Raw genomic sequence first — 21,208 nt, 5'->3', positions numbered from 1 at the left:
GATGCGGGACCAGATCCCAGGTCCCTGAAATCATGACCTGAGCTGAAGGCAGATGCTTAACGACTGAGCCCCCCAGGTATGCCTATTCATTCATTTTTAGACAAATATTTATCAAGTATCAAATATGTATATGTACCAAACACACTTCTAACTGCTGGGGATAGAATGTTAAGCTCCATGAGGAAGAAGGACATTAAAAAAAAAATGAAGAGGTAAATTAGGATGTTAGAGGGTAATTAAAAACTATGGTGAAAAATGAACCAGGTACACGTGAGTTTGGGACAGAAAGAACAAGATACAATTTAAAATTGGGTAGTCAGGTAAGTATTTATCAAGCAGGTGACATTTGAGCAAAGACATAAGGTAGGGACACACAGAGCAGGACCCTATAATTGGTGAGCATATATAACTCGTCATCCAAACTGGGACATTTTTAGAGCGAAAGGTTTTGGGGGGTATTAATAATCACCCTAGGCCCATAGATAGATACTATGACTGTCTTGGGAAAACTGGGACATATGAACCTCCTATGTAGAGACTATCAAAAAGACTTTAACTTCTCAAAAACCTGATGGAAGTAGGACGAAACTCATGTAAATAAAAGCATGTGCCGTGAGACCATAAAGGGGGGGAAGAAGAGTACCTGAGATGGGAAGCTCTTGGAAGGTTTTGGGTGGAAAAGTGACATGGTCTTGTTTAGATAACTCAGGCTGCTGTGCCGAGGACAGACTCAGGGCGGGCAGGAGCAGAATTAAGGAGGAAGGTCTGGTTCAGAAGCTAACAGAATCCAGGCAAGACACTAGATTCTAGAACATGCAATATGAGATTGGCTGCCAGTCAGAGTGCTATTCATAAGCCAGTGTGGGATGTTGCCTTGTAGATCTAACTTTAAAAGCAGTTTTTAAAAATCAGGAACGTATCTTGAATTTAATCAAATGATCTTTTGACATCTGTTGATCTACTTGGTCTTTGAGCTATCAAAGAGATAATCATCTGTGTACTTGTTGCCTTTATAAAAACATTTAAAAAAGTCATCTCTTACTATTTTAATGTACAAACAACAGTAAAAGGTAATTATCACATCCTTACTTCTTATATTTAGAAAAAGCTTTAAGAGCACTTTGTAAATAGGCATTTAAAAATTTTAATGTCTATGTATCAAACAAACATTTCCACCAAACTGGAGTTACAAAGTTTCTTAACTAAAAAATATTTATCAATGCTTGTTAAATGCAAGAAAGCACTGTGCTAAACAGATCTACAGAGGATAAAAAGAGAAACAAGGTAGGGTTCCTAGCCCCCCAGAGGCTAAGAGGCTATGGGGGCAATAAGACAAGAGTCCAGCTCAGTGAGGGTTAACAAGTACCTGAAGAGCTCAGAGGAGGGAACAGCTACTGCCGGTGGGGTGGGAAGAAAGTTTGAGAAGAGCTTCTTGGGAGGCAGCATGGCCTGCTCTCTGTGGGACAGGCTGCCCAGTGCTCAGCAAGGTAGGTGGAAAGCTGATCCAGACAGGCTGCATCCATGGGGGAGATGAAAGCACTGGGTGGATGACAGAAGCTATGCTTCTGTCTCCAATGAGAAACATAAATTATTCTAGGATATTCTGGTGGATTTTAAAGTAACAGTCGAAAGGTAGGATCAGTGTGTCAGTAGGATATAAAATAAGTGTTAGAAATATGGCAATAGAGAGAAAAAAAATTAGGGGTTAATCAGAAAAGTTCAAGATAAGGAACCTGAAATAATAAGGACTATTTATCAAAAATATTACATCCAAGTTTCCTCTAAAAAATAGTTTGTGAAAATTTACTTTTGAGGATAATTGTTTTTCCGGAGCTGATGCCATCAAGCATCATATTAAAACCAGGGGCTACCTGTTTCTATGCACACAGCATAGTGCTGGGTATAAGAAAGGGGAGCTTACCACTGTGCTGTGGTCACAGAGGCCACTTTCAATGAAAGCATGCCGCCCAGGTGTCCAGGAGTAATGTCCTGCTCTGTTGTCATCTCAGTGTGCCTAAAACATGCTAAGACAGAGACTGGATGTGACTCTCCTGAGCTTATAACACACGACCCCAGCTTTCTTCTCCCCTGCTCACTTGTGGAACTGAAACCAGATGCAGCCCCGGCTGGGAGACTAGCAGCTGTAGACGACACTTAGGAAGGAATCTATTAATGGAAAGAACTGTTTTAAAAGTCTCTCCAAATTGTTGGCTTGAAACAGCTCCCTTCCTGGGGGCCAGTAGCTCTTGGCTGCAGCACAAACAAATGGTCTTTACCAACCTAACTGGTTTGTGGCTCTCCTGATTCTCTGTTTACTAGCAAAATACCTCTTCAGCCGCTCTAAAGAAACAGATGGTTTAAACACATGCTCAAAAAGATCACAGTGAATGCGGACCGGTGAGTTATAGCCTCTGAAACTGTAGCAGGGATCTGTCTGGGTTTCCTTCCTAAAGGCCAGTGGGTCATACGACCCAAGCTACTCGATCTCCTGTGGCATTTCACTTGCAAAACACTACTGTTATCTGCCATCAATTCCCTTCAAAGTACTGTACAAAATTTTCTGGATGGGAATACCACATCTAATCATTTAGTTACAGCAGTATATGAGTTTGCCTCAAACACGACTATAATTTTGAATGTGCTGTTTCAGTGATACACATACACACACACATACTGTTGTCACCTGATAGTTGCGTTAATACAATGACATTCTTTTTATTTGAATAGTATTTGTATGTGTGGAAATGAGTGTCAATATTTGTATGGATTTACCAGTCCTTGACCATAAGATTTTCAAAAAATCTTATGAACCCATTTCATCGAATTCACTAGGATGGTAGACTCTCTGGAAATGGTTTTTTTAAAACAAGGAGATTTTCTGGAAGAGTGGCCCAGAGTGTGCTCTATGACAAGTATTTCTCAACAGCAGAGTCATCTTAGTGTTCATCTTTAGGCTTGGTCCAGTTCCTTAGGAAAGGCTTTGGTTTCCTCACAGAGTCTGATGCATTTAGTTTTCAGGTCACCAAATGGGGTGGAGATCTTATCAGAACGAAGTTATTAGAACTTTGGGATTTTCTTCCTTCTCCACTGAATCTCTTGGTTTTTTCCTAAACCTGAACCTGAAAATAAAATAAGGGTTAGAGAAAATTAAATATTCAAGATTCTCCTCTTTATAATGCCAGACTGACATTAAAAAACTTTTACCCAACACTGAAAAAAAATAAGAAAGAAAGAAAAAAGAAAAACATTTATCCAGTCAATGAATATAACTCTAATAATAGCTCAGGAGTCTAGAGCTTGTATTCTCTAATTCTACAGTTTCCCCAAGGAAAGGATGGAATGGTAAACATGACTTCTCAGCATGCTAAAGTTAATGTTGAAATAGTTATATCATTAGAAGAAAACAACTTTTGGGGCACACTTTGTTATACATGTTCTGTCAGAGATCAGAATCATCCACTCATACATAGATTTATGTTCTTCTTGGCCAGGCACTAAAGACGTGTTATCTTATAGAACTTCAAGATAGTCATATGAGGGGCGCCTGGGTGGCTCAGTTGGTTGAGCGACTGCCTTCAGCTCAGGTCATGATCCTGGAGTCCCGGGATCGAGTCCCTCATCGGGCTCCCAGCTCCACGGGGAGTCTGCTTCTCCCTCTGACCTTCTCCTCGCTCATGCTCTCTCTCACCGTCTCTCTCTTCTCTCAAATAAATAAATAAAATGTTAAAAAAAAAAAAAGATAGTCATATGAACTATTTCCATATAATAGATGTGAATCCCAAGGTTTAGTGAAAATTAAGTAATTTTCCCAAATTCACGCCCTAGATTTGGGATTTGAAGCCAGGCAGTTTCACTCTAGAATCTCAACTTCTATGAATCCACTCATCTTTAATTGTTTGCCAATCTGTGATACTGTAGAAAGATATTTGATTTTTGTCCCCAGTTCCTGACACAAAGCTCCTAAATCCTTTGTCATTTCCTGGGTGATAGGGGGCATAGGAGCATCTTGTGTTTTGTTCTAATTAGGCAACTCCTGGAGGGCCCCTTGATAACTTCAGGATGGAGGCTGGTTGCCAGAAAGATCAGGCCTTGATTAGAAGCCTCAAACTTTCAGCTGCACCTTCCAACCCCCAAGGAGGGGTGAGGGGCTAGAGGTTGGATTAGTTATGGATCATGCCAAGATGATAAAACCTCCATAAAACCCCCTGAACACTGAGGTTTGGAGAGCTTCTGAATTGGTGAACACATCCATGTGTGAGGACGGTGGTGCTCCCCAAATGCATGGGGACAGAAGCTCTTGCACTCTGGACCCTTCTGGACCTCACCCTTTGTACCTCTTCACTTGGCTGTTCATGTGCATTCTTTATAATAAACCTGAAATGGTAAGGAAACTGTTACCTGAGTTCTGTGAGTCATTCCGGCAAATTACTGAACTTGAGTGGAGAGAGGGGAGGTTGTGGAAACACCAGACTTCGCAACCAAGTTGGATAGAAGTGTGAATAACCTGGGGACCTGATATTTACCACTGGCATCTGAAGGGAGGGCAGTCTTGTGGGACTAAGCTCTAAAACCTGTGGATTCTGATGCAAACTGGTGGTTAGTGTTGGAATTGAATGATATTGTAGGACACCTAGTTGGTATCAGAAATGGTGGGTATCAGGAGGGAAAACTCTCATAAATCTCATAGGCCCCCCAAAAAGATACTAAATTGTTTCATTTCGTATTTCTTTATTAATGTGGACAAGTATTGTTTTTCATGTATATACCTGCCAATGAGATTTTTTTTCTGTCAACTGATTGTTGGTGACCTTTGCCAGTTTTCCTGCTGAGTTGTCTGTCTTTTTCCCACTGACTGCTGAGAGTTTCGTGTATATTAGCTGTATAAGCCCCATGTGTATATTGTGTGTTGCAAATATTTCCCCCCCGGCTTTTTGACCTTTGTTTTTATTTACAGTTTCCTTTCTTGCTGTGCCAACAATTTCTAAAGTTTCATAATCAGTGGTAGCAATCTTTTCCTTTACGTCTCTTTGCTTTTCATATCATGTTCAGAAAGGCCTTCTCTGAGCAAAACATAACAAAAATATGTGTGTTTTCTTCTGGTACACTTATGATTTTACATTTTTAGGCCTCAATTTTTAAACACTCTGCAATTTATTGATGTATTATTCTGAAGTAGGATGTAAGTTTTTAATTTATCCAGCATAGCTAGCTGAATTCTCTAACACCCTTTACTGAATAATATAATTTTCCTTACTGATTTCAAATTGCTACTTTTTAGCATAGACTGAGTTCTCATAGTTTCTTGGATTTAATTCTGAACTCTATACTATTCCAGTGAGTTCTATTCCTATACCCTTATCATATAGTTTTAATTATCTTTGCTTAGTAATATACTTTATTATCTGATAGAGCTACTCTCTACTTTCTACTCTGCTTTTTCAGAAACTTCCTGGCTATTATTGAATGCTTATTCCTTCTGAGGGATTTTGCTACTAGTTTTTAAAGTTCTACTTACCCTTTCACTTTCTGCATCTGCTCTAAGGTCTCTGGTAGAGTCATTCCAAAACTTTCAGGGAAGAAAAGGGTGATGATTCCAATGAAGACAGTCAGGCTACCCATGACAATGTAGGGCAGAACTCTATTGTAAGCACCTGGAAGGTACAAGAACATCAATTGGATACAGGGATTCTCCAGATACTCCTGGGAATTGTTTTGTCATGGTGGCAAACAGTATTTGAGAGTACTCAAATCTGAACATTTTCAGAAGGAAAAGGGTATGCAAAAGATCACAGTTTCTTTTTGGCAGAAGCCATTGCCTCTGTGATTTCCATAAATGTGCTTTTGCAATATTGTAAAGTCTTTCATGCCATTTGGCAATCTCTAAGCCACTATTGAACCACGAATGACAGATGTTCCATTGATGAAAGTCTTTGCCAACCAAGTTTTCCCTCTCAAGGTGGAAGTCATTGGAGATGGGGATGAGAGGACATCAAGGAGGAGAAAGGACATCACAGGGACAGGTACAGGCCATGATGACTGGTGTGAACTTTGCTTTTGCCTGAACTGTGAAGTAGGCTGCAGTGGACAGCTAGGTCCAAAGAGCCATGAAACTCTTAAAAGAAAAAAAACCTAAGTAATATGTTTAATCCAATTTCAATCACTCAATGTCAGGCATAGTGAATGCACTATATACCTGGATTTGGTTTCTTTTTGCAATGTTTATGTGTCTTGGTTTTATAAGAACCATTCTCCACCTCTTCCTTTTGTGGCGTTACTTGGACAGGAGAATAACAGATCCTCATCTTGCCTCCTTTCTGCAAACAGAGATTATAGAGGAACAACACACCCAAGAATTTTATTTGACGGATGTTAATCTGGAAGCTCCTCTGAGGTGTCTGTGTCACTAACAGGAGTAGTTGTTGCAGAACAGAAAGCTGTCTCAGACTCCTCCCTTTCATCTGTACCAGTGGTCTGCCCTTAGATGAAGTAAGCATGGCTTGAAAGAAGAAGGAACGAAGGGAAAATGACACCATTCAATATTTTTTTCAAAGATTTTATTTATTCATTTGACAGACAGAGATCACAAGTAGCCAGAGAGGCAGGCAGAGAGAGAGGAAGGGAAGCAGGCTCCCTGCTGAGCTTAGAGCCCATCTCGAGGCTCCATCCCAGGACCCTGAGATCATGACCTGAGCCGAAGGCAGAGGCTTTAACCCACTGAACCACCCAGGTGCCCCGACACCATTCAATATTTTAATGTGCTTTCTTAGGGCTTGTTCAGGGCAGCAATGCAGAGTATGTTTAAGATAAGAAAATGTTTCACTTTCTCTGCAAAAATTAGGGTGTACCTTTCGTGAGAATTCAGATATAGTATTTGTCTGCATGCGTGTTTGGACCAGTAGGTAACCAATGGATGACTAGGAAGAATAGGAGGTGTATCAGCATCTCTCACCGTAAGAGTCCTTATTGAGGCTTACTTAGGCTTGGAGTACGAGATCCTACATTCATTGAACAACCCACCAAAGCCCCCCTGTGGTGTTACTCCAGATTGCAAAATCTGACCATATAAAAACTAAAATTTCCTAAAATATCATAAAGTCAAAGTATATGATGAACTAAGAAAAATATTTACTACATATATGCAAAGGGCTAGTTTCTTTCAATTACAAAGAGCTCTCACAAATTAGGGGCGCCTGGGTGGCTCAGCCCTCGGTTAAATGTCTGACTCTTGATTTCGGCTTAGGTCATGATCTCATGGGTTTTGAGATAGAGCCCCGCATCGGACTCTGTGCTCAGTAGGGCTTCTGCTTGAAGATTCTCTTCCTCTGCCCCTCCCCCCCAACTCACGTGAGCATGTTCTCCTGTGCTCTGTCTCTCAAATAAATAAAGAAATCTTAAAAAAAAATTCAACCTTATTTATAATTGAATTAGAAATGAAAGCAATAATGATATCCATTTTTCAGGTAACAGATTACCAATGATTAAAAAATTGGGTCATCCCCATTGTTAGTGAGGATATGGAGAAATAGGCCCTCTCATATATTGATAGTTGGACTGTAAATTAGTACAATATTTAGAGGCCAGTTTGGCAATATCTATGAAAATTTTAATTTGCTCCAACAATCCATGAATCCAAGTGTATGTAATTAAATGAACAAAGGGTCTTAGGGGGATAGAGGAATGATTATTGCAGTGTTATGTGTGATAACAAAAACCAGGAAATAGAATAAATGTCTATCCATTGAGCCTAGTTAAACAAATTATGTATATACATACATTGGAAGAATATATACCAACTAAAAAGAAGGTAAAAGCTCTATACACTAATAAGGAAAGATATTCTGATACAATGTTATATTTAAAAAGTTGTGAAACAATATATATAATTTTGTTTATATGTTTAATTTTATTGTGTATCTATATGTTTTGCAAAACAAAATGTCTGCAGGGCTACTCACCAAAGTGTTAATATTAGCTACTTCTAGGGCTGCAGTCTGGGGAGCCGAGGGAGAAGTGAAGTTGTACTTTTTCCAGTACTTTCTGTGCTGTTTGCATTTTTTCACAATGAAAAATCTATTCCTTTATATTTTTTAAAAAAGAACAAATTGACAAGATGCATCTCACCGAGGTAAACAAAGTAGGGAGCAATGATGCTGCCCACTCTGGAGGCCATGGATGTGAACCCCACAGCCATGTTCCTGACCGGGGTGGGGTAAAGCTCTGCGGTGAAGACATACAGCATGGAGAAAGCAGAGGTGATCCCGAACTTCCCTAACATCACCAGACCAATGGACAAGAAGTTGTAATCTGGAAAAGAGACCCCGTGTAAAAAGAGGTGCTCCTAGAAGTAAGACTTTGTTAACTCAGTTGCTTTCATTGTCCTCTTTGCTTGTACAGCAATGTTTTTATAATGTAAAGATGTTCCCAGAGCACCTAGGTGACTCAGTCAGTTAAGCTTCCAACTTTGATTTCAGCTCAACTCATGTTCTCAAGATCGTGAGATCCAGCCCTATCCTGGGCTCTGCACCGAGTGTGCTTAAGATTAAGATTCTCTCTCTCCCTTTCTCTCTGCCCCTCTCTTTCCTCATGTCTCTCTCTCTAAAAAAAGGAGATATTCCCCAAGTAACACTTTGTCTTCAAATATCTTAATAATTGGACACAAACAAAGATAGAGAGTGATGGGTTGCTTTCTGTTTGGCTCTACTGCTTTTCAGTGCATTCAGTGACCTTTGCCTACTTTCATTTGTTACAGCAGTTTCATTGTAAGTTGTTAGCATGTTAATATAGTTAAGTTTAATCTTCAAAGAGAAAGACCTATCCTTTCTAACCTGTTTATAATTATCAAAGAGATATATGTTTTATGTATAATACTAGGTTATTAATGATCTATTGACAACATTTTAATATGAGAAAGTTAGGCATAAGGAGAAAAAAGAAGCAAATGTCTTCGTGTGCTCTTCAACTGCTTAAGGATTACAGGCCCTAAAAATCACTGCCTTATATGGGAACTGGCAGTCCTACACACTGCAACGCTGGAAAATGCTCCTCAGGGAAGAGGTCTGAAAGTACCACGGGAATGATGGACGGCATCAGGCTTCCTCTCAGGCAGTGATTTCTGATCCCTTAAGGCTGACTCCCATGTCAGGGGAGTTGTTGTGAACACAGGAAATGCCGTAGTTAGCTATCGCTTGTCCAGTTGACTTAAGAAGAGCTTATGATGTAAAGGCGACACAAACAGGGCACAGTGACTAATGATTAGTCTAGTCAAGGTGCAGCTCTTTTCCAGTAAGCGGTTAATATTAGTTAACTTCTTACCTGCGGGTACGAACTGAATTAAAAGAAGCACACCTCCTCCCAAGAACAGTACGCCGGCGATGATGTAACGCCGAGGCAGCCTTCGAAGCAGCAGCCAGGCTGTAATGTAAGCGGGAACCTCAATCAAGGCAGAAAGGAAACAGTTCAGGTAGGCATCTCCATGTAAATTAGGAGCGTTGAGAGACAGAGCAAAGTAACCCACTGAGGTTAGCATCCTGAAAGACAAAAGAAAAAAGGCAAAAATGCCAAGAGGATAGCCTGAACCACTCAATGATTCCATGATGGTCAAGAAATTGTCCCAGTCTTTCTGTCCTACAAGTAGCCACTAGCCACATATGGCTATTTAAAAAGTATGTCAATTAAAATTAAATTAAATTAAAAATTCAGTTCTTTAGTCACACTGGCCACACTTCACCTGCTTCAGAGCCACCTGTGCCTACTGGTTACAACAATGGACAACTCAGATATAAAACATTTTCATTGTTGTGGCAAGTTCTCTTGGACAGCACTAGTCTAGATCTGCCAACATTTAACAACACCTACCCTGGTCTAGTTAATTTCAAATTTCAGTATTTCCTGAACAATTCGTACATCCTTGTTCCCTTACAACTATTATCTGAAGAAAGCGTATCAGTCACGTCAGTGAACACAAAATCCAGATTTATTCTTACCCAAAAGAAAAATGAGGACACATAGGTAATACTGTGGGATTCTCTTTTGGTGAATCCCAATCGATTTATTAAAACTCACTTTAGGGAAGAGAATGGAAGTCCCATGGAACATAGTACACACCGCACACCCTGTCATTACAGTTGACTTCTGCAGAACTGTAAAACTCTTCTGTGCAAAAACAACTGCACCTTGCAGACTCCTCTGTGCAGAAGTTTGCTTACTATTAACATGACTGAAAAGCAGAGGATATCTGAAAAATGTTTTCAGGAACATTGTTACTCTGATGTTACCATTCTGTTGACAGTATAGCTTTGGGAAGCAGGAGCTGAATTAGCCTCTCACTTTCAGGAACCAGCAACATAATTAGTATGAATCCCAATGACTTTAGGAGGGGAGGGACCCTTTCCCTGTGGCCCACAGTAAGCAGGCTTAAATGTCATGTTACTTTTTTACGTTCCCTGTGACTTTTTTTCAGCATCCAGTTCCATGAGTTGAATGGAGCCATTTCCAAATAACTTAGAATTCTGGAATTTCTGTTTTGTCTCAGGAAGACTCAACCCTTGCCCTGACGTTGCTGTGAATTAGAGAAAATCAGTTGTGTCCTTAGGTGTTGTGTGTCATATCCATAGATCATTTATTACTTACCACAGGAGCAAGGACATAATGGTTATTGTGGCAATATTCCGAGTCCTGAACAGGTCCAGAATGAGAACTTTCTGCTGACCAGGGAGTTTTAGTTCCTGTAGCTAAAATAATGTAAATCACTGTGAGATTAAGAGGTAATGAGGAGGTATCTTCAACCATTGGCATTGTGGGAAAGACCTGTTATGCCTGTAACGCTCCTTCACCTTGAATATGCTCAGAAGCCTGGAATTTGAGGGGAATAAGGGCATCTACATATAAGATGCTTATCCTAACTCTTTAAAATACTTGTGGCCCATTTTAGACTGAGCCTTTGAAATATGTAACATTGGCTTCACTGCCTCTTTATATAAAACCTGACTGCTAATAGCCTTTTCTTGACTCATGGTCACCACTGTGGTGACTCGAATCACATTGAGCTGTGATCCTTAGGACCTGTTGAGTGGACAGAGCCAAACAGCCCCAGCTCCCTTGAGGTCCATGTCTGCTTTTTGTATTTTTCTTGTTGTTGTCTCAGAGTCAGAAGAGATTTGGACTCACGGAGGGCCTTGGACAAGAGGTCTGAGCATCAGTTCACTTCTCCTTTAAAAAGGTATAAATAGGGGCACCTGGGTGGTTCAGTTGTTAAGCATCTGCCTTCGGCTCGGGTCATGATCCCAGGGTCCTGAAATCGAGCCCCCCTTCAGGCTCCCTGCTCGGCGGGAAGCCTGCTTCTCCCTCTCCCACTCCCCTAGCTTGTGTTCCACTCCCCTAGCTTGTGTTCCCTCTCTCGCTGTGTCTCTCTCTGTCAAGTTAATAAATAAAATCTTAAAAATAATTGGGAGTTGAGAAGATTAAATGAGTCATTCATATATATATATATATATAAAGCTTAGCATAGTACTTGAACCATGATAGATGCCCAACTTTTTTAAACTATAATTATTACTATGACTGCACCATTGAGAAAAAGATGCTAACAATCTGGTTGGTGGCAGTTTCTCATTGCTGTCAATGGGCTTCCTTCCTCTACTTTTAATTTACTAAAGTTAACTTGCCATGTGGTAGAAATCTAGATAACTAAGTTTGTTGGAGCTTGTAAAAAAAGTTACAAGGCTCTGAGGTGTGGAATCTCTTTAGGACATGAGGTATATGCAATAAGAGGCTTAGGAAGGAGTGTCTGCTGTGAAGGAGTAAGACTGCCAGACCTGCCTTTGTAGCAGGTGCTCCCCAGATATGAGCATCCTTCTTTCCAAGAATAACCAGACACTCCCACCTGCTGCTCACAGACATTTTACTTTTCTTCTTCTACACAGTTTGGAGTGAACAGCCCTAGAACATGCCCCTGGCAGCAAAACTCTATTATCACAACCAAAGTAAAGCCCCTGCATAAACTAGTAGGAACTAGAAGTCTTCATGGAGGAAGTGGTACCATGCATGGATAGGACCTGTGCATCAGGCCCATGCTCACACTTGCTGCTTCCACAGGGCCCTTATGAAAAGGCAGCTTGCCAGGTCCCACCCAGGGCGTGCTGACTCCGAATCCTCCCTGGGGCCCTGAAGCCTACAACTCTGTATTTTTAAAGCTACTTGGGTGATTCCCCCCCGCTTGGGTGATTTTGATAACAGCCAGTTTTAGAAAACTCAGGACAAGAATAGTCTTATATCCAGGGCTTGTGCCTATATGGAGTCACCAAAATACCTTTGGACCAGACGCCATGAGCAGGCTGAAGGTACTTCAGAAAGAAAGCCAGGGAAGCCCAAGATAGCTTTCCAACATGACACTATTCTGTATTTTTTTCTATCCACTGCCTCTAACATGAGTTAGGAAATGACATGCTGTTAAGTGCATGTCTTCTGGTACCAAGAGACCTAGTGAGATTTCTAGCTATGTGGTTGTGGGCAAATTCCTTAGCTTCCCTGTACCTCAGTGTCCACTCCTGGAAAAAGGGCCTGGAGTAGTACCCACTAGCTCTGGCTTGTGTGAACATCAAAGAAACTAACACCATGCCTGACATCTGGTAGACTCTCTGTTGTCATTCCGAGCAGGCTGTATGTGCTGGCGTATACACCTTTGCCAGGAGGTGAGCAGCGGAGAGGAGCACAAGCTCCCTTTCCTTCAGCGGGCTCGTCCAGTTCAGGCTCCATGTGCCTCCCAACCTCCACAGAGTCCTGCTTTCTGGGGAGGCCAGCCTTGAGTCTGTAGACTTGAGCGTGGAGCAGGTGTACTGTCGCTGCAGCTGTCCCCATCTTCTTGGGGTATCCTGAAGAGTCCCCTGCCCTTCTCCTAGCGAGGAATGCACTGCCCCCCTCCTCTCCACTCATCTAAGCCCCCAGACCCTGGTTTGGACCTGCCTCTTCAGCCTGGATCCGTCTGCTGCCTTTCTCTGCTGCTACACAGCATCCCTACCTTGGATGCTTAGCACTTCCTCCCGTTTATGTTTACATCTAATCCTCTTGACCACCGTAGCTACACGCTGTGCTCCTTAAGCATAGAAACTGTATCTAACTTTTCTTATTTTCTCTAGGACCCGCAGAGGGCGTGGACAGGGACACTGCAATTCCCCACGGACTGTCAGCGAGTACGGCTGCTACCACAGAATATCATCTTTCCCTTGTGGCCTCCTGTTTTCAGGGGTGACCCCTTGAGCCTGTGCCTTCACGCCTTTAGGGTGTAGACACGACGCAGCAAACCAAAGGCAAACACAGCTTCCTCAGCAGCTGCAGCATGATTCAGAGTACGGTGGGAACATCATGGATAGCATACCCCTCAACCACATTTTTCCCACTTCATCTGGACATTGAGAAATCACTGGTATGTAACTGCAGTGGTATGGAGCAATACCAACATAAAGTTGGAGATAAAACTTGCCAAAGGGAAGGGGGACTAGTATTTAATCAACACATGTTGTAAACTAAGCAGTTTACATATATGATTGCATCTCATTCCCTCGCAGCCCTCTGAGGTAGGTTTCACGTCAGCACTTCATCATCACAGGGTCTTAAGGACTCACACAGAGCCTGGTGCACAGTGGGCACACGTCACATTCAATTAAATCAAAAATACATTGCTGACTTTAAGAGGACACATCTGCAAATGCTTACCTCCATAGGATCAAAAATCACCCTTGGGGCAGCTATGTTGTTCATTTTTGCAGCTTTTTGGATGATACTTTCAGCCTCTGAAAATCTTCTCTGGGATATCAACCACCGGGGAGATTCAGGAATAAACCTGGAATAAATTTGTAATTGTTTATAATTTTTCACAATAGCGGGGTTTAATACTAGTCACCGTAAGTTGCCCCCAAGCAATTTTTATTTTGTCAGATTGTAGTTTGTCTATTAAAAAAAAAAAAACCAGGAAGGAGGCCTCATAAGATTTCCATTGATAATAGGAATAAATAGAAGCACCTCCAAGTTTCAAAGCTCTGATCAAATCACAAGGTTGATCATCAGTTGGACTGGAAGGCTGGATCAGACAATAAAGGGTAACATTAACTATAGGTGCTGTAAGCCAGGGCAGGGGGAGAAAGTCATTTCAAACTTAATAACCAATGTGGCTCTTAAAGAAACACAATCTAGTGTCTTTTCAGTGCGTCTATCCCTTGGAGAACTCCTGGTGCCCAACTGATAATGGTCAGAAATTTACCAAGTAAAGGTGGTCGAGGCATCTGTGCTCTTTGGGCTTTTCTTGTAGTCACAGGAAAAGGTGGAAACGTGGACAGCCCCCCCATGGGCTGTCCCTGTGACTCTCAGATCCCCAGGACACTGAGTCACCAAATGAGGTTTTGGGAGACAATTTTTTTTTTTAATGTCTAGAAACTTTTTATTACACAGAGTTTGCTTCTATTTTTTCCTAATTTTTCTATTTTTTCTATTAGTATTTCTTTTTCTCATACTTATATTTATTTACATATTTTCTATTTTTACTTTTTGCTTCTCAGTATCTCTTAGCCATTCCTCTGCCAGCTCTTGTTTTCTTACCTATCGGTCAGTACTCAGTGATCTGAGAAAATACATCACATGTAGCTGACACAGAGGCCTCCTCTCATTAAAGGGGCTCCTCCAAAGCCTCACCAGGAATTAACCTCAGAGTAAAGCACAACTTGTCAAATGGCCAAGCCTCAGCTCCCTTCCCCAGCCTACTAGCACATGGGTTAAAAAAGGAACCCAGTTTATGTCACTTTGGAACATGCCCTTAGTTGGTCCCTGTAGTAACTCTGATGATGTTAGGTCACTGACCTTCCGTAACTAGAGCTGATCTATCCAGGAAAGCTTTCTGCAGGGCTCTGTGGCTGCATTGCCTTATATCGTAGCCAATAACCTCGTTCGGCTATTGAGCTGGTGTAACTCGTGTGAATGAGCAAAGGAATTTTTTTATTTTATTTACTTTTAATCAAAGAATGTGCATGTGGCTAGTGGCTACTGCTTTAGTGCAGAATTAGCGCTCTTGCTTTCCAGCCACTGTGTACTTCACACCTATATCCATGTATACCACACTTCTACTTCTGAGCCATGTCTTTCCTCCACTGGGTTGTTCTTAGAAATACCCTACTTTCTGCCCACAGGCTCTAAGGGCCCTCATGGACCTCAAGTTCCTAATGTTTAGTTGGCTAGATATTGCAAAGCTTCCCCCATGCTGCATCTATAGGCTCCTTCCCCATTCCCTATACATAAACTCCATTCACGATTGTGGTCCGTTCTTGCCAAACCTTTTAAAGGGAACTTGAGATATAAAAATCCCCAAACCACCTGCAGGGCTTACTCCCATTTCTAGCCCATGGTGCTCAGGGTGCCATGATTTCTACTTTGGCCATGGCTTTTGTGCTGGATGGAGAATCAAGTCTAGTTGATCATTGTAGAAGTTAGTGGAGCGCCAAACAAGGTTACTACAGGCTCTCTGTAAACTGAATTCAGATAGAGCAGGGGCAGGGCATTGCTGGAAAGTCTCTTACACTGAGCGGGCAGCAGGGAGCACGGCAGCCCAAAGCCAACCCCTCATGACCCCAGCCCACCTAGACTGATGAGCATGGCTTCAGGAAGTCCCACCCTCAAGAACGAGGTGTTCATAAGAAAGCTATTTTGTTTTTATAGGAAAATGCCAAGACTATTGTTAAACTTTTAGGACAAGCACACGGCTTTGTAGTACTGTCCCTGGGCTGCCCTCTGTCTGGGGCAGTTCTGTCCCTTGTACAGTGTGCCCACAGTTCAGAGCATTCACAAGCCAGGCCGGAAGGAAGAACTTTCCTTAGGGCAAGGGTAAGTCAGCTCCTCATGGGATGCACTGTCTTTGCTGTAAACCACAGGGGCTGACCTATCAGAGTTGTTCCTTGCGGCAATATTGGGACCCGAAGCAAAGGTCCAGGCCCTAGAAATTAAAATCTTTATGAACCTCTTATAGTCAGTCAGGGCCCTTTTATTTTTATTCTCTCTCTCTCTCTCTCTGATAGAATCACACAGTAATAAGGTTGGTTATAACATATTATAGAAGTACTGGTCTCTTGGGCCAAAATGACAGCTAGAGCCAGGGATCACAGATTCTTAATATCATTCATCTGTGGAGGCAGAAAATAACCTTTGAATAGTCTTGTCTTGTGTCTTGAGAGAAACTCTGTTCACGAATTTTGTTTACAACAAATTCAGTCAGCAGGAGAATTGTGGAAGGAGCGTCAGAAGATGTGACGAAGCTGATGTTGGTGATTATGATGATGATCATGATGGCTCTCATTCCAGAAAATTGCCCTGCTCTTATAAACCTGGGGTGCTTCCTTGGAGACAGAGCTGTGGAGTTAATGGCCTGTCCTTATTTACCATAAGGTTTCCTGACCCTCAGATTGGATTGCAGAGGAAACCTCCAAACCAGAGCAGTATCTAACATTGAACACACTGTCTCTCAAATTCCAGGCAACTGAGGGAAAAAGTGCTTTCTCCTCCCAGGCACATCCATGCCAAGAGTTTACACTGAATAACGATAGCAGTCTTAGACACGATAAAAAGACCGTAACTGGGAGTGGTCCAACCTGAGCTAACTGGTCCAACAGGGCCAAAATGTGCCACCTGTCAGCCTCTAAGGTTGCCTAACAGTTGCGGCAAGATAAAGGACCTTCTGACAAATTCCTAGGCTGTATACAAAGGACAGGACCATGAGGGTGAATCTAAACTATGAGTTTTTAAAAAATGGTCAAAGAGACTTGCATTGTTTGTTAAGTAGGTGGAGATCAAGCAGTTTGGTAAAACTTATCACTGTTGGGAGATTTTATATTGATATCATGAAACCAAAGCAAGAAGAATTAATGAGAGAGAGCAAGAGAGAAAGAGACTCACCAATAGAAGAAATCCCCTTTCCTCTTGCTTAAATATGGGAGGAAAAAAAACCCCAAAACAAAACAAAACAAAACAAAACAAAAGAAATGGGGAATCCCCCAAAGAAGGTGCAGCTGGGACCTTATTCCATTACTCTAATCTCTTCTCTCACCTGAAAATTCCCACATAATCCCGTTGGGTGAAACTGGGGCCAGTATCTCCAAACTTGGTTAATCCCACACTGATGTGTCAAAATTGGGTGGCAGGATTGAGGAAGGAGAGAACATTTCTCTCATTAAATGAAAGTAATTCTCTCACCCTTCAGGACAAGCAGAGGGACACCTGGGTGGCTCAGTTGATTAAGTGCTTTGGGCTCAGGACATCATCCCAGGATCCTGGGATAGAGTCCCAAATGAGGCTCTTTGCTCAGCCAGGAGCCTGCTTCTCCCTCTGTCTGCCACTCCCCCTGCCTGTGAGTGGTCTCTCTCTGACAAATAAATAAATGAAATATTTTTTTAAAAGACAAAGTAGATAAAGAGGCACATCCTAGATGTGAATCACCCCGTGATAGGAAAGTTTGAGGAAATTACATTAATTGAATCCATAAGGAGAAAGAGATTTCCTAGAGAGAGAAAAGTGTCCAAAGAGCAGCATGGGGCAGAGTTAGAAACAACAAACAAAACCCACCAGTACCATCTCCACAAACAACATCAACAACCAACAGCAGACAAGAGTGGGGTGGGCCCCCGCAGGGATGGGCTTCCCGAGAAGAGCACGGTGCTGGGTGGGACCGTGGAGAATCCGAGGACGGCAGCATGCAGGCCCGCCTGCAGAGAGGCAAACATGCCCTGGGCTTGGAAGCCTGGGGCCCGGCCAGCTCCATGGAGATGAAGGAGATGACGGAGCCCGAAAGAGCGTCAGCACCAGGTGCTGGCTCCGGGCATGCTGGCCCGCGGCAGGGGGCTGTCTGGGACAGAGCCACACTCACCACCACAGCGGGAGGCACAGCACCCCGGGCACCGTCAGCGCCAGCAGCAGCATCCGCCAGTCTCTGATGAAGTAAGCAAACAGGGGCAGCAGCATGTAGCCAACTGCAAAAAATGTGCACACTCCTAACGTAGAGAATATAATACGAACTGACTTGCCAAGAATTTCAGTTCCTGTTCAAAACAAGGGAGGAGTATTAGCATTTTAGCTCACTTTAATATTTGCCGTTTTATATCATTACCTGGCAGTTAAAAGTTCAAACTACAGTTGCTGGGAAAAGGGAAAAGGGATTTGCCTTTGGGCCCAGAGGAGGTGAGATTAGGGTGAAGGAAAGTGGGAGGCGACCCAAGACTTGCCCCTTCAGAGAAGGATGAGTTTTCATGAGATTTTAAAGGAGCCACAGATTTATCTTTTACAGGCTGTCTCAATGCCCAGCCCCGAGAGGTCATCTCTTCTGAGGAGGCCCTGTTTCCAAAATAAATGCCCAGGGTGAGGAGCAGACAGGGTGTCCCGGGAGATGGTGGGGGCTCTTCCAAAGGGCTTTGTGAGGTCACAGTGCATGTAGCCTTTCCCAGGTTTCCCCACTATAAACAGACAGCCACGGGGTCTTGGGAAACAGTGGACAGTTCATAGTTAACAAAGTCTTGTTAGGATACCATTAGCAACCCTTGAGCCCTGAGAAATGATAACTGTGATCCAGCTGACCTGGGAGGTACACAGAGCAGCTGCCCCGCCCCAACCGCTCCGCAGGCACCCGGAGCTGAATTCCCTGCAGCCTCATTGTACCCAGAGATCAGGCCCAGGCAGACACAGTCTATTCAGAACAAGGAAAGAAAGAAGGAGCTATTTTGCAGGCCCAGCAGGTGGCAGGCAGCCCTAGAGTTGGCCACACACCCAGAGAACTTCACAGAGCTTTCCCAGAACACCACAAAGGCCCAAGACTGCTTGGTGGTGTTGGGCCCTGTTTGGGCACAGGACACACATGTGGCTGTTGGCTCTGGCTCTGCTCAGTGCCACGGGTCTTCCAAAGATAGTGCCCACCTCTTGGAGCTCCTGGTTGCAATGGGGGAGCCCAAGAATAAGCTCCTCTGTTGGCACAGAGCTCCAGGCCCTTTCCAGAACCTACTCTTGGTCTTCCGCCTCCCCCGCTCCCCTGACGGAGAGATCTGGCCAATGGCAACAGCTCTGCTTTCTGTTTGAGATCAGCCCACCAGTACAGAAAAGTAGCACAGGAAACACAGAACAGACCATTCAAAAGACCATTCAGTCTTGTCTTTCAGGAGGTATTTTCTCAGTTGTGTTTATATGCCCTGAGCACAGGCTAAGGAACTAAGGGCTAATTCCAGAGGAGCCGTTTGATTACTATAGTCCCTGGGTCCACTTATGCAAGATTTTTTTTTTCAATAAATACAGCATGGTATTATAAATGTGTTTCTCTTCCTTATGATTTTTATAATAACATGTTCTTTTCTCTAGCTTATTTAATTTTGAGAATACATTATATAATATATATAACATACAAAATATGTGTCCACTGACTCTATGTTTTTGATGTAGGAAATAACGTTAGGGTTCGAAGCCGACAGCCAAGAAAAAATTCTTGAGATGTCTTTGGTGCAAAAAGGTGATTTTATTAAAGCATGGGACAGGACCCGTGGGCAGAAAGAGCTGCACCAGGGTCATGAGGAGTGGCCCATTGTATACTTTTAAGTTGTGAGGGGGTTGGGGATAGTGTAAGTCTCTAAGGAATTTGGAAACAAGGTTTCTAGGACATTGAAGGGCTAGCTATTGTTGGGAAAAGGTCATTTATTATCATCTAATAAAACCTTAGACATGAGACCCTTCAGATGTATATCAGTGGGCCATATGCTTGGAAAAGGGGGTGATTGCCAACACATATCTTGGGAGGTTTGGAGATAAAGGAAATTTCTAAAGGAGTTTTTATACATTAAAGTAGACTTATAGGATCCTGGGCGGGGAAGGAAGGGGTCAGGCTGGGATTGTCTTTCGCCCTCAGCAAAGTATTAACATCGAGGCAGCTGAGTCCCTAGAGGAAAGTCCCTCTGCCTGTTTCAGGGACTTGTCAATGGGTTGCAGGCTGTAAGGAAATTTAGTAATTTTCCTTCTGCCTTTGTTTCAACATCATCATCAGTAATTCTGATCATTCTGATCAATTCTGATCAACAGTAGGCTATATTAGTAGTTAAGTTCAGGGGGAGTCAAAAGTTATATGTGGATTTACGACTGTGTGGGTGAAGGGTGGTCATTGCCCCAACCCCCCATTGTTCATGGATCAATTATACCCGGCTAGTTTCCCATTCTCACCGCCTACTTGTTCCTTATCCCCAGCCCATTTCTTCTTCACTCATCATAAATGAGAGGTGTACCTCAGTGGTTCCCTTTTGAACAGCCCATTTCTAAAACCCAGACTGACGGAAATGGCCAACAATGTGTGCTTCTCCCATTCTGGTCTGGAGGCAATAGGCCTAACCCCTTAGGGCACTTTTCAGCCTCTCTGCTAATTTCCAAAGATGGGGCCTGACTTCTTTGAGGATCATGAGTTATTTCCAGATCTTTTCTTACCTCAGTAATGACCCTCCTACCACTCCAGAGGCAGACTCACCATGCCACGTTTCTAAACACTTTGGCTGTCATTATCGTGATGTGGGAATGAATAGGGGGCACTTTGTTCCTAAGCAGAGTTTCAGAAGTGAAGCAGCAGGGGATCTGATTGCGGAAAAGAGCAAGGGACCAAGTGAGAATCTGGTAGAATCGTGAGGGCAGGGGAGCTCCCCCCTGCTTCCTTGACCCTGGTAAGAGAAGAGAGAAGAGACACCACTGGATTCCTGGATAACGTCTGTCTCTAAGCTTGAGTCTCAGGCCAGAACAGAGTTGTTCTGACTTTGTACAGTACCCATGGGGGACAGAACCTTTTAAATCTACCCTTCTGCCATTCCGGGGAGCAACACAGATGGTACGACCCCGAAGAGCACCTTGTAAACACGACTTCCTGCCCTCTGACCTTTAGACAACCACCCCTCCTGACACATGATCGTGGTCGTCGTCACCAGCGTCATCTTCCTAGCTAACATTTGTGTTTGAGCCTGTCCTAGACTGTTGACATACATCACCTCTTTGAAGCTTCACAATAATTATGTCAGAATTAAGATTGCTTCTGGGGCACCTGGGTGGCACAGCCGTCTAAGTGTCTTACTCTTGGTTTTCAGCTTGGGTCATGATCTCAGGGTTGTGAGATGGAGCCCCACTTGGGGGCCCTCTCCCTCTGCTCCTCCCCTTTACTCGCTCTTTTGCT

The 21,208-nt window shown here is 43.0% G+C and overlaps 1 protein-coding gene across 4 annotated transcripts in view; it reads right to left on the bottom strand.

Annotated features, from left to right (window-relative positions):
* Positions 1-321: 321 nt before the first annotated feature.
* The window catches only part of SLC22A4 (solute carrier family 22 member 4), a 42,975-nt gene continuing 22,088 nt past the window's right edge, over positions 322-21,208 (bottom strand). For 2 of the 4 annotated variants that reach the window (XM_047729123.1, XM_047729126.1), the window contains 8 exons: positions 17,897-18,068; positions 13,711-13,837; positions 10,630-10,730; positions 9,313-9,527; positions 8,122-8,304; positions 5,516-5,651; positions 4,192-4,374; positions 322-3,119 (listed from right to left, as the gene is read on the bottom strand). In XM_047729123.1, coding sequence (XP_047585079.1) covers positions 3,044-3,119; positions 4,192-4,374; positions 5,516-5,651; positions 8,122-8,304; positions 9,313-9,527; positions 10,630-10,730; positions 13,711-13,837; positions 17,897-18,068 — 1,193 coding nt within the window. In that variant the 3' untranslated portion in view covers positions 322-3,043. Of the gene's footprint in view, positions 3,120-4,191; positions 4,375-5,515; positions 5,652-6,193; positions 6,315-8,121; positions 8,305-9,312; positions 9,528-10,629; positions 10,731-13,710; positions 13,838-17,896; positions 18,069-21,208 lie in introns of those variants that run through there. The other 2 variants (XM_047729124.1, XM_047729125.1) reach the window with 2 other exon arrangements.

This window comes from Lutra lutra, chromosome 5 (assembly GCF_902655055.1).
Source record: "Lutra lutra chromosome 5, mLutLut1.2, whole genome shotgun sequence".
In the NCBI taxonomy this organism is placed as follows: domain Eukaryota; kingdom Metazoa; phylum Chordata; class Mammalia; order Carnivora; family Mustelidae; genus Lutra; species Lutra lutra.
This window is presented reverse-complemented; position numbering and strand designations above follow the sequence as displayed.